This window comes from Aythya marila (assembly GCF_965140915.1).
Source record: "Aythya marila genome assembly, chromosome: 1".
In the NCBI taxonomy this organism is placed as follows: Eukaryota; Metazoa; Chordata; class Aves; order Anseriformes; family Anatidae; genus Aythya; species Aythya marila.
The window spans coordinates 156732374-156746812 of record NC_139042.1 but is presented as its reverse complement, the minus strand read 5'-3'; the positions used below and the strand labels follow the sequence as shown (position 1 = coordinate 156746812).

Genomic DNA, 14439 nt, shown 5'->3' with positions numbered 1-14439 from the left:
GTGTTCCAATGCTTAGATGTGTCCAGACTAAGCTAGACATCTTTCTCTTACATTCAGCAGAGAAAATGACAGCTTCAGAGAGCCTTTTCATACTGGTACAGATGTCCGAAATTGAGGGATTTTGCACAGTCCTGGTACTGTTTCCACACTGCAGAAAAGATATCTCATTTATACCTGGTAGTTCTCATATTCAGACCTTTCCCATTTGGCAAGGGAATTGCGTCATATTATAACTTCCTCCTGGCCTGTTGGCCCGAGCTGTCTTTGAAAGGAAGGACAGATACACAGGGAAAAAATGTACAAATCATTTCTCTTGCCAGCATAAAATGGGTAGAATGAAATGTGATATTTTTCTTTATTAACAAAAACAAACAAACAAAAAGTTATGTTATAGGTTGGGTTATATATTAAGCTTGAATCTTGAAGATGGCCATGACTACATGAAATTAATTCCACTTTAAAGAGAATATTCTGATATTTTGTGCATGTTTTAAGAGCTTCAATATATATTATTTTTTTATTATACCTAAAATGTAGATGAAATAGTTCTTGTAACACTGTGGTTTTCTTTCATAGGTGACACTACTATATACTTTTCTTCACATGAGGCACAACTTGAAATATTTTGATAAAATGAGATGCTTGCGGAAACGATCAGCAGTGTCATTCTTAGGAGTCCTTGTTATTTGCTTGCTGTTCATGAACTTGTACATTGAAGACGGTTATGTTTTGGTAAGTTTCTGAGATGGAAGAAAGCCTGGAACAAATGGAACAAAACACATCCCTGGTGGGTCAGTAAAGTTCATAATTCCTGCAGTTTCCCACAGTTAGCGTACCATTATCAGTAAAGTATTGTCAACATATTTCCTGATGAACTCAACTTCATACTGCACTTAAACAATGTCAGTAAGACCTGAACAGGCCTTTTTACAGAAGTAAAATATACTGCTGTTTTTGTAAGTATGGGAGATAATGACCGCAGAAGACATTCTCTATTACGTATCTTCAGCTGAGACAGAATATAGCTTGTATTTCCCATACTTATTAATTTCCATCAGTTTTACTGTAGAAATTCCACACTTTGAATACTTACCTAAGCTAGGAGCTCCTTTTTCAGTTCATACTGCAAATCTCACCTGTCAATACTACATTAAACATGTTTATAGGAATATAATTATAGAAGAGAATTCCACATTACTTTAAGGTCCTAGTAAAAACAATTTATTTGTAGTGCTTTTATTCTGTGTTTTTCTCACATTCTGTTTCTCAGCTTTGAGTCAGCCAGGTTCAGCGATACAATGTGAACAATTAGATATAAATGACAACTTGTGTAGGTTTACGATAGTAACAAAGATTTATCAAAAGATCTGAGTTAGGAATTTTAAAAAGTAGGCTACTGACAATGTAACATAACCCTGCAATTTATATGTATCCTATGGATGTCTCACTGATGAATGCCAAGTAAACTCTGATTATGGTTTGAATGTTCAGTTGGATTTGGCCCAGTTGGATTTGGCCCAGTAAAATGATATTGCAACTTATTAACTGGAGCTTGCAAATAATAAAATGACTAAATTAAATATTTAACATTGTGATATTGTTAGACAGTCATCTTTCTTGATCTTGAATTGAACTACTGAGTATCTTTCTGATCTTGTGGGCCATACTTCTTTGTCTGATTCATCTAATTGGGGCGGTATGAGCTTTCTAATATTCTGGAAGGTGAAATACATTCTCACTTGGGTTTGAAAAGCAATGTCATAATATCAAAAATGCGTAATATGTAAATAATAAAATACTTGAATTTATCAGAACTATATATATATCTTGCTAGTGATTTTAATTAAAAACATTTTACTCATAAGTTTACTTATTGCAATGTTGTTAATATGTTGCAAATATGATTAAGGCTATGCTAGTACTTTTTGAGCTGTTGAAAAGATAACCCATGCTTTCAGCATGTTTCTCTATTACAGATATATTGTTTTCTCTAAAAGTACTTGCACTAAGGTTTTTCATTGTTTTATTTATTCATAATTCTCTGGTTGTGATCAAATTTGACCTGGCTTATCACGTTTTTCCCCCAGCAGTATTTTCCCTGATGTTTCTTCTTCTCTCTTTAATCCTTTCCAAGTCCCCCAGATGTTTCTGAAAGTGTTTTTATTATCACCACCAATGGAGTTCCTCTTGGTTTGTTTTTGAATCCTTTTCCTAGCCTATTTGCCAGCTCCTCAGGTGGCTCCATGTCTTATTCTTAATTTGCTCTTTTCCCACCATTTTTAGAAATTTGTTCTTTCATTGCTTTTTTTTTTTTTTTTTTTTTTTTTTCCCCATTTCATCACTGTTCTGGCATGCTTGCATTCATGTAGCTCTCAGCCAAGTCTCTTGACAGTTCTCCCAGATCTCGTGATACATTTATGGTCCATCAAGCATTTTTTAAACGTGTTGGGTTCTTGATATTTTAGCTTATTTATTTAATTTTATTTTCAACTCTTATGACAATGTCTGATAGGTCTGTTAACTTGTCTGGTGTGCCTTCTCTGCTGAGGTAAAAAACATAAGTAGTTAATGTGTCAGTGGTAAGGAGAGACACACCTGGGAATAGCTTTCAAAGAGAGCAGGCTAACCAGTCCCCATCAAGAAATTAGAAAGTCCTCAGATCCCTGAAGACCTTCTGGCTTTCTAACTATAGCTGGTTTTCTGATGGGATATCTGCTGAAGATAACTGAGAGCACAGGTGTAATGGAAACTGGTGTAAAGGTCCAGTTGGTCTTCCCAGTCTTACACAGAAGGCCATGCAAGGATATGTGGGGCTGGTACCTCTTTCTCTAGATGCAAGATGTAATGGGTGGACTTTCAGGAAGTTACAGTGAGAAAGTGGGATGCATTGTTGCAAATCTTAGGACGGGAGAGTAGAACCTTCCCTTTTCAGTTTAATATTCTCACTTGTCTGAAGAATCTCTACAGGATTACCTGAGAGTCCCTGCAGATCATTTGCTGTGGAAGTGATTATTATTATTATTATTATTATTATTGTTGTTGTTGTTGTTGTTGTTGTTGTTGTTATTTGCACTATGAAAACAATAGTTGTACTGTAGATGACATAGTACTGTTAGTGGAACAGATTATGTGTATGAACAATAGAGCACTTTGGAGCACCCTGACATCCACAGGAATTGCCCAAGATCCTGCAAACACCACAAGATGTATTAAAGGTTAATTAAGAGAGGAAAACCAGAATCATCACAGAAACAAAGAAGACAGCTAAGGAGAGATGATCAGAGTTTTCATCTTCACTAACTTCTGCACAGTAGTCAGAGGGAGAAGAACCAGTTTTTATATTTATGGAAAAATCCATGTTTCTGTTTTGCTTTCCATTCAAATAATGAATGAAAACAACAACAACAGTATTACACATAACAGGCATTTTTTCAAAAAGAAAAAAAATGGTTTTGGTCAGTTTAAATATTTTGCTTGTTACAATCAAAACATAAGTACCTTAGTATTCCATTCTGGAACCAATGACACATGATATTTTGACCTTAAGGACTGTTTAAAAAATAATAAGCTTTTGAGCTAGCACAATTGTTTTGTGTGTGTGTCTGTGTGTCTGTGTGTGTGTGTTTTAATTTGATGAGCTCTCATGAAAATCTTATGAAGTCTTAGTTTCAGTCCAATGACTTACATTTTAATCTGGATTTGGTCAACATAAACCTTCCCCTCATAATTTATGAGCAAATGCAAAGTTGCATAGCAGCACTAGAATGAAATTACCAGAGAGACACTGCAGATCAAGAGTGTAACAGTGCAGGTAGATACCTCTGGATATCAGCCAAAGATCTTTACTGAGCTCAGAAGTGGATTATTTACTACTTCTATAAAAGAATAATAATGAACTTAAAGTGAAACTAGTATCGGTTTACAGAAATCTTTCTTTGTGCCATAAAATCCATCTTGACACATTTTGAATATCATCAAATATGAATGCTGATTATTGCTTCTGTGGTTGCTCTTGTTACCAACAGAAGTATTTCTGCACATTGTTCTCAGTTAATGACAGATCAGGAAGATTTTTAGTGTATTAACATACTGTAGGAGAAGACTCATTTCTTCACTGGTCTGTCATCAGACTAGAATCAAACAATGTAAGCAGCAGATAAGTATTCCTACCTTTAAATTCCATCTCATGACACTGCAGCCTGTTAGATATGTTATCTTTTCTTAAGGACTAAGGACTGAGGGAAAGATTTTCACTGAGACCTAACTCATCTTATTGATGAGGCAATGCTGATGAAGCCTTCATCAGGCTTCCCTTCTGCAACTTCAGTTAGGCTCAGAGAGACTCCTAAAAAAAAAAAAAAAAAAAAATAGAAGGTAGAGAGAGGGGGTGAGAAATTTGCATGTTTTTTTTTGTTTGTTTGTTTTGTTTTTTTTAAACCATGCTCACTGGATCCAACAAAAACTGTCTGTTGATCACATGCATTTCTGCTTATCACATCTGAGTTGGAGCTACTCAAAAAAGTGACAAAATGACCTGATTGTTCTGTTTTTGTTTTTGTTTTGTTGTTGTTGTTGTTGTTGTTGTTGTTTTCAATCATTGAAAACATTTAAAAAAAAAAATCTCCACTTCAGCATCAAAAAAATTATCTCATCTGAGGCTGACTGATATTCTCTTATCCCTGTCTCAAATACCCCATCATATTTTTTTTCAATAATCTGCTGTCCTCAGTGATTCCAGAGAAAGGAAGGAAGGAAGGAAGGAAGGAAGGAAGGAAGGAAGGAAGGAAGGAAGGAAGGAAGGAAGGAAGGAAGGAAGGAAGGAAGGAAGGAAGGAAGGAAGGAAGGAAGGAAGAAAAGATTTACATAGTTTTTGTCCAAATATTTTTTCTTCTTTTCCTTTTAGGAAAAGGGTTTGAACGGTTATTTCCTGTGACCAAAAATGCATGTTATTCAATAACAGGGTTTAAAAACCAACCAACCAACAAACAAACAAACAAAAAGAGGTGACACCTATATGCTTTTACAAAAGCTGACACTGAAAAATGTTATTCTTGGAAACCTGCCTATCCATGTTGCCTCTCCGGCTGGCATTCACAAATGTGTTTCTCTCTGTCTCTCTTCCTCTCTTATTCTTTTTGTTTTCTCACTAATAGGAAGGGGACAAGCAATTAATCAGAGAAACAGCCACTCATCAGCTCAATCCAGAGCGCTATGTTCACACTTTTAAAGATTTGTCTAATTTCTCAGGATCTATAAACATTTCCTATCGCTACCTAGCTGGCACGCCTTTGCCAAGAAAAAGTAAGTAACTGCAATCTGAATGTTATGAAATGAGGTAATTTAAAATGGGTGAAATCCATGTAGTTTCTGTGGTATTTCAAGGAAAGAGGGGTTGAGACAAATGTTGAAGATCCCAGAGAGTGTGGTAGGACATTTATCTGTCACTGACAGTTCCTGGACACCAGCTAATTCACTCCTAGCAGTGAGTGCCCCACAGTATCTTCACCTTGATTTGACTGATTGATTTTTAAATGATCATTTCACCAGTATAAACAATGCTTAGAATTCCAAGCAGAGAAAGTAAAAGAAAATCATCTGTGATTTGTTGATCTGCATAGAAGGCTGTAAGGTAAAGTTTGTTTGAATTAAATTTGAGAAATTTCAGGTTATGTAGGCAGCTTCTTGGGTTCTGAGGGTTCTGTGCAGTACTTCACTGCACAATGTACTGAATTTTGAGCAGACTTTAGCCTTAAGGGAAACTCTGCATTACTTTATCAGAGCAGTCTTTTACAAACCACATTATTTTAAGAAACTTGAGGCAGGTTCTACTAAATTATGCCATTTCAATTATTAATTCTTAACATATTTTACATCAAACTGGAGATATATTAACAGATATCTGAAAGAACTAATTTGGACTGCTGGGAAAAAAAAAATAAAAAAAAAAATAAAAAATGGTAGTGACTCCAAAGCAGCAGAGATGAAAATTATTCGCTTATAATTAAGATGCAGCTTTCTCCAGAAAAGTGTAACAACATTAAAAATTACTTATAGAAACATAGATATGCAGTAGTAAGTTCTCTTCTACTCTAAAATAATATCTAAATTACATCTTTCAAGAGGGAGTTCCCTATAAATTGCTCAATGAGTTCCGAAAGAGGCTTAGAAGAAGAAATATTAGCAAGAAAAAAATGGTTAAATTCAGTTAAAACCGAAAATGCAGAGAGGAATTATCTATTCAACATTCATAAAACTGTAAAGTTATGCATAAGTGGAACTTGTCTTGTAGAGTGCTTAAAATGCTAAATGTTTGGCAATTAATCTTTAGCTCATGTTTTTGTGCTGTATTTCATAGTGCCTTGTTTTAAAAATATTGTGTGAATAGTAAGTCATAATCTCCTTTCTTTTAACTTATTTTATATCCTTAATATTGCCTAAGTGTTTTTTTCCTCTCCCAGGCATATACATGCACTTTGCTTTGGCTTTTGTCCATTTCACACCATTTCTTGCAGTTAACAAGTGAATGAATGTTTGATGCAATCGTCTACATATGTCTATTTGCTTGCAATAAGATTCTTCTTTCACAAAAAAATGAATAAATATCCTTTGTTTCATGCAGTAAGTTTACACAACAAACTCCCAGACTTTACCATTCAAAAGATATACTTGATATAAGCACAACTCTGGAGGGTAATTTTGTGGCTAGATAGTTTCCATGTCAGATACTCAATTTTTGTCTGAATTTTCTTTTGTACAGGGTATCTTACAATTGGGCTATCCTCTGTGAAAAGGAAAAAAGGAAACTACTTGCTTGAGACCATCAAGTCCATATTTGAGCAGTCAAGTTATGAGGAACTTAAAGAAATTGCAGTGGTAGTGCAGCTTGCAGATTTTGATTCTGCCTGGTGTGAAGGAATGGTCCAGGATATTTCACAGAAATTTGCACATCACATAATTGCAGGTAGACTAATAGTTATTCATGTCCCTGAGGAGTATTATCCAGTTTTGGATGGACTCAAGAGAAATTACAATGACCCAGAAGACCGTGTGAAGTTTCGATCCAAACAAAATGTTGATTACGCTTTCCTGCTAAACTTTTGTGCTAACTTGTCTGATTATTATGTGATGCTAGAAGATGATGTTCGCTGCTCAAAGAACTTTTTGACCACTGTTAAGAAAGTAATTACTTCACGAGAAGGATCCTACTGGGTGACTTTGGAATTCTCCAAACTGGGGTATATTGGAAAACTTTACCATTCCCATGACCTTCCACGCCTGGCCCATTTTTTGTTAATGTTTTACCAAGAAATGCCTTGTGATTGGCTGCTGATCCACTTTCGTGGTCTGTTAGCTCAAAAGGAAGTGATACGTTTTAAACCATCACTGTTCCAGCACATGGGATACTACTCATCTTACAAAGGAGCTGAAAACAAGCTGAAAGATGATGATTTTGAAGAGGAATCATTTGATATCCCTGACAACCCACCTGCAAACTTGCACACCAACATGAATGTATTTGAAAACTATGAGGCAAGTAAGGCTTACAGCAGCATTGATGAGTACTTCTGGGGCAAAGCTCCTTCTACTGGGGACTTCTACGGGATTGTATTTGAAAAGCCCATTAAAATCACTAAGATTAAAGTTGTCACTGGAACTGAAGATCGGCAAAATGACATTTTGCATCATGGGGCCCTGGAAGTAGGAGAAAAGATTATAGGGAGTAAAAAAGGGAGGCAATGCACTACTTACTTGAGACTAGGGGAATTCAAAAATGGGAATTTTGAAATGACAGATGTAGAGCACAAAGTTCTGTTCAGTATTAACTGCATGAGAATACTTGTTACCAAAAGTCAAAAAGAGTGGCTAATCATTAGAAGCATTAGCATTTGGACTTCTCAAACATCAAATCAATAAAAAGAAGCTACCTGAGAAGGTACAGAGTGAATGCAATCAGCTGGGTCCCAAATGGTATCATTTCCCAGAAACACTGACTTATTTCCATCTCTTTACTAGAGAAACAGTAAATCTGGGGAAATAATAAAGCAAGCAAGGAAATTTATTTTTTACTAGTTTGGCCAGGCAATATGCAAACACTTCTTTGTTGAAAGTTTTGAATTTTGTAGGAAACACAAAGATCTGAAAACTCTCTTGAGATCTTGAACATCTTTTTATTATAATTTCTTTTTTAGAGAGACATGCTGGACTAAACAGAACAAAACAAAACATTCTATAATTACCATAATTTTTAATGCTATGACCGATATGTTGTGAAAATAAATTGGATTCCACCTTATGCACATATAAATTTAAAAAGTTATGGTAGTATGCATTTGTACAATAGTTGGTGACATGTTTCTTTTAAAGGCACTTGTTACAAGGAAATCTGTCCTGATATTGGCAGTTTCATTCTGAGCACTGGAAGAAAATAGTGTGTCTAATCATTGCAATTTCTTTTCAAAAAGGAATGTATGTAGAATTATAAATTTGACATGACAACTATGTGAAAAAAATAGATAATTGCATTTATTATCTCCATAAATAAACATTATTATTTTTTTTTCTGGGTCTTTTCACTAAGAGAAGTATTTCTTGGCTTCTATATTATTTAGGGAACCAATTTAATTTAATTTAAATAAATTGTTGCATAGTAAGCAAGCATTCTGCTCGTATACAGATGTCACTATCAAATCCAGGCACCTCAGGGGCAACTGTGTTATCACTATCAAATCCAGGCACCTCACAAGCAACCCTGTTGTCTTAGGCAACTTAACATATCTCAGTTTCAACATTTATGTTCTTTCAATGGATGAAGAATGGATGAGAAATATGCACATAGCTACATACTGGAGCATGCTTCCTGAGAATTGTTATACCTTATATAATTACATTTGTTCACTTTTGGGCCCCTCACTACAAGAAAGACAGTGAGGCCCTGAGCTGCACCCAGAGGAGGGCTACAAAGCTGGTGAAGAGTCTGGAGCACAAGTCTTATGAGGAATTGGGGTTGTTTAGTTCGGAGAAGCCTCAGAGGAGATTTTATTGCTCACTACAACTACCTGAAAGGAAGTTGTGGGGAGCTGGGAGTTGCCTCTTCTCACAGAATACAATTCTTAGAAAGAGTAGTTAGGCATTGAAACAGGTTGCCCAAGAAGGTGGTGGAGTTGCCATCCCTGGGAGTGTTTAAGGAAAGGCTGGACGTGGTGCTTAGGGACATGGTTTAGTGGGTGATATTGGTGGGAGGGTGATGGTTGGACCAGATGATCTTGGAGGTCTTTTCCAACCTTAATGATTCTATGATTCTATTCTATGATTCCATGATTCTATGCCTAGTCTATACATGATAGAAATGTAAAGTGTACCAAGTTAAGTAACTGGAGGCAAACGTAACACTAGTTTTTTCTAGCTGATGTCTAAAGAATAGAGCAGATATAAAATGAGGAATCTTAAGGAACAATTAATGTGTTTCTAATTTGATTTTTTTTATTATTTAAAAAAAATTTTTTTTTTTGGTCCCTAAAGATTTCTAATCCTGATCATGCAGCCTTCCTTCCACAGCCTCTGTTTTTTCCCTGTGTTTTGCCTGGCTTGGGCCAATAAGCAGAAAAATTCCCTCAATTGTAATGACTTCAGTGTCAGCTTTGGGCTTTTAATGTATCACACAGGGAGGTTCTATATCTATATAATTTATATTACACACATTAACATAATTTATATATGTTTTTTTCTTTCCCTCTAAGAAATTTTCCAGACTTTCTCAGTAGACACTAAGTCCATAGCTGTATCAAATGTGACAGAGATGAAAAACCTAATTTTATTTTTTTATTATAATAATAAAAATATAATTATATTACATATTATCAACCTAATGAATACCATGGTTATCATCTAATTACATGTATGGATTTTAGATAAACCTGGAAGGCAAGGAATAACTTTCAAGAATGCCTGCATTGACCTTGAGTAACCTACTACTGTACTCAGTACATCCAGAACTGACAAAGCTATTTCAGAAGGGTAAATTATTCAAAAATCTACAGAAAATGTCATTAAGATTGCTTTTTTTCATTAATAAATACTACTAATTTCAGATCCAGGTTTGTAAAAACCCCATACGAAGATGCAAGGTACATTTTAAAATAAATTTTCCAGTAAATGCTTTCACATAATTCAAAAAAGCATCCTCTTCTCAAAGAAGAGTTTTTGTTCATTGATATATGCTTAATTCTCTATTGTTCTCATATATCTTTGGTAATATACTGTAAGAGCAGCATACATGTTCAGTCTGAAAAAGAAAATATTGCTTTTTTTTTTTTTTAATGAAAAATATGTTCTAATCTTAAACGGTTATAGAGACCTAAGAAGGACTTATTTTTTAACAGTGATCTCCCATGATTATCAGCTACTTAGTCGATAATACCTAGTGACTACTAGTCAACATTATCTTTTAAAATGAACTGTCACTCTATTTTTCCTTTGCTTGATCATCAACTATTACTGCCAAAGCAAACATGACTATGTTAACAAAGAGAATTACCTTCATTTTTATTCAGAATTCAGTATTTCCAACTTAACCTTCCAAATTAGAATGGAAAATGTACTCAGTCCAAGGCTTTAAAATGTTCTTGCTAGCAAAACCACACAGAATGTGAATGGCTTGTCCAAATTAAATGTTCTTAACATTAAATACTTTAAATGGTATTTTTGAACTGTAAATCAAAATAATCAGTTCAGTTATCAAAATAAAAAGTTCAGTTGTGTAAAAAACATTTTTCACTAATGAAATACGTGATTTTTTGTTGTTTTTATTTTGTTTGTTTTGTTGTTGTTGTTTTATTGTGCTTATATTGATCTAGCTAATTTTCATTTAAGTTCTACATTACAGTTCCTCAAAAATGCAGTTTCAGATTGGGGTCTAGACACCAATGTTTGGTGCCTGGCCTTGCTGTCACAGCTGTGAGCTATTGGATGCACAAGCTGAACCCCTGTTCAGAAATGCTGATCCCACTAGCTTGTGCTAAATTTGCCAATTCATGGGATTTAGGAGACTGCACTCTTCTGATCTATAGCTTCTACAGAGTCTAGGAAGTCACAGTAACTACCACCATTCCTTTTAGAGCTGAACACAATTTTATTCCTTTTTAAAACACTAGTAGTGAGTTTTATTTCCTGTATCATAGAAATGGTAATGAGAGCTCATCTGTCTTTTGGCTCTTACCAGTATAAGATGGTCAAACCCACAAATGCCAAGAATATACTATCAAACGAAACTTCCCTTAGGTGTTGATAGTGGTATGTGCTGGGAAGGAGAGGCATGCACTATCTTTCCTGTTGAATTTGAGTTGATCTAGGGAAAAAAAAAAATAAATAAAATAAAAATTAAAGACTCATTTTATCTAGGAAAGGCAAGAACATGGTTCTGTAAACTCTATTTGATCATTTGATCATTGATTCAGTCTAGGAGGTTTCTGGAGAGCGTGGAAGATAGCTTCCTGACGCAACTGGTTAGTGAGCCTACCAGGGGAGGTGCCCCGCTAGACCTTCTCTTCACAAACAGAGAAGGACTGGTGGAGGACGTGATCGTCGGGAGCTGTCTAGGGCAGAGTGACCACGCAATGGTGGAGTTCACTATTCTTGGCGAGGCCAGGAAGGGGACCAGTAAAACCGCTGTATTGGACTTTCGGAGGGCTGACTTTGAGCTGCTCAGGACACTGGTTGGTGGAGTCCCTTGGGAGGCGGTTCTGAAGGGCAGAGGGGTCCAGGAAGGCTGGGCGCTCTTCAAGAGGGAAGTCTTAATGGCGCAGGAACGGTCTGTTCCCACGTGCCCAAAGACGAGCTGGCGGGGAAGAAGACCGGCCTGGCTCAACAGAGAATTGTGGCTTGATCTTAGGAGGAAAAAGAGGGTTTATAAGCTTTGGAAAAGTGGGCAGGCCACTAAGGAGGACTTTAAAGAAGTAGCGAGGCTGTGCAGGGACAAAATTAGGAAGGCCAAAGCTCATCTGGAGCTCAATCTGGCTACTGCCGTTAAAGATAACAAAAAACGTTTCTATAAATACATCAACACAAAAAGGAGGACTAAGGAGAATCTCCATCCTTTACTGGATGCGGGGGGAAACTTAGTTACAAGAGATGAGGAAAAGGCGGAGGTGCTCAATGCCTTCTTTGCCTCAGTCTTTAGCGGCAATACCGGTTGTTCTCTGGATACCCAGTACCCTGAGCTGGTGGAAGGGGATGGGGAGCAGGATGTGGCCCTCATTATCCATGAAGAACTGGTTGGTGACCTACTACGGCACTTAGATGTGCACAAGTCGATGGGGCCGGATGGGATCCACCCAAGGGTACTGAGGGAACTGGCAGAGGAGCTGGCCAAGCCACTGTCCATCATTTATCAACAGTCCTGGCTATCGGGGGAGGTCCCAATCGACTGGCGGCTAGCAAACGTGACGCCCATCTACAAGAAGGGCCGGAGGGCTGACCCGGGAAACTACAGGCCTGTCAGTTTGACCTCAGTGCCAGGAAAGCTCATGGAGCAGATCCTCCTGAGAGTCATCATGCAGCACTTGAAGGGGAAGCAGGCGATCAGGCCCAGTCAGCATGGCTTTATGAAAGGCAGGTCATGCCTGACGAACCTGATCTCCTTCTATGACAGAGTGACGCGCTGGGTGGATGAGGGAAAGGCTGTGGATGTGGTCTACCTTGACTTCAGCAAGGCTTTTGACACCGTCTCCCACAGCATTCTCCTCAAGAAACTGGCTGCTCTTGGCTTGGACTGGCGCACGCTTCGTTGGGTTAGAAACTGGCTGGATAGCCGGGCCCAAAGAGTCGTGGTGAATGGAGCCAAGTCCAGTTGGAGGCCAGTCACTAGTGGCGTCCCCCAGGGCTCGGTGCTGGGGCCGGTCCTCTTTAATATCTTCATCGATGATCTGGACGAGGGCATCGAGTGCACCCTCAGTAAGTTTGCAGATGACACCAAGTTAGGTGCGTGTGTCGATCTGCTTGAGGGTAGGAAAGCTCTGCAGGAGGATCTGGATAGGCTGGACCGATGGGCTGAGGTCAACTGCATGAAGTTTAACAAGGCCAAGTGCCGGGTCCTGCACCTGGGGCGCAATAACCCCAAGCAGAGCTACAGGCTGGGAGAGGAATGGTTGGAAAGCTGCCAGGCAGAGAAGGACCTGGGAGTGATGGTGGATAGTCGGCTGAATATGAGCCAGCAGTGTGCTCAGGTGGCCAAGAAGGCCAACGGCATCCTGGCTTGTATTAGGAACAGCGTGACCAGCAGGGCTAGGGAGGTGATCGTCCCCCTGTACTCAGCTCTAGTGAGGCCGCACCTCGAGTACTGTGTTCAGTTTTGGGCCCCTCGCTACAAGAAGGACATGGAGGTGCTTGAGCGGGTGCAGAGAAGGGCGACGAAGCTGGTGAGGGGCCTGGAGAACAAGTCCTACGAGGAGCGGCTGAGGGAGCTGGGCTTGTTCAGCCTGGAGAAGAGGAGGCTCAGGGGCGACCTTATCGCTCTTTTTAGGTACCTCAAGGGAGGCTGTAGCGAGGTGGGGGTTGGCCTGTTCTCCCACGTGCCTGGTGACAGGACGAGGGGGAATGGGTTTAAGTTGAGCCAGGGGAGTTTTAGGTTAGATGTTAGGAAGAACTTCTTTACCGAAAGGGTTGTGAGGCATTGGAACAGGCTGCCCAGGGAAGTGGTGGAGTCACCATCCTTGGAAGTCTTCAAAAGACGTTTAGATGTAGAGCTTAGGGATATGGTTTAGTGGAGGGCTGTTAGCGTTAGGTTGGAGGTTGGACTCGATGACCTTGAGGTCTCTTCCAACCTAGAAAATTCTGTGATTCTGTGATTTACATGAATATGTCGGTTCCACCTGCTCCTCCAAGGAACGCATATATTATCCATCTCATTCACATGAAAATGGTTGCAATTGTTTTCAAAAAATAAATAGAAAAAGCCATAAAATTTAATTAAATTAAATTTGTTTTCAGAAAGATTTTTAAAAGTTATAATTATCTTTTTCTTCACGTTAAAAAATGTGTATATGTTCACTGATACTTCCCAAAGTTTGGATTTTCTTTATAATAACACTGATGAAGCAGAAGATTATCACTGACAAATGTCTGTTTGTTGGTGTATACAGTGGGTTCTGTTAGTGTTCTTGTGTTCATTTTTTGACAAAGTGTCAGTATTTTCATACTGAACTGCCAACACAGATACTGTGGTCTGCACACGGATTGGTTTATTCTTCACTACTATTCTTCACTACTTTATGCATGTATTGTTCCTATTACCACTGTTTGGGACTCCTCATTGTATAATTCCCCTGGGACTTAACGTCTTTTCTTAACTAAATTACAGTTTGTCTTCTATCTTTCTTCATATAATGTGATCCCTATGATGCAGGGAATCCGTAGGAAGTAAACTACTACTCCCTATGAAGTAAA

General features: G+C 38.0%; 1 protein-coding gene across 1 annotated transcript; it reads left to right on the top strand.

The window, feature by feature from the left end:
- Positions 1-582: 582 nt before the first annotated feature.
- Positions 583-7914, top strand: MGAT4C (MGAT4 family member C; the record flags this gene model as incomplete). Its single annotated transcript, XM_082752061.1, has 3 exons — positions 583-732; positions 5154-5301; positions 6758-7914. The coding sequence occupies exons 1-3, from the start codon at positions 604-606 to the stop codon at positions 7912-7914; spliced, it is 1434 nt and encodes a 477-aa protein (XP_082608187.1). The 5' UTR covers positions 583-603.
- Between the last annotated feature and the right edge of the window lie 6525 nt (positions 7915-14439).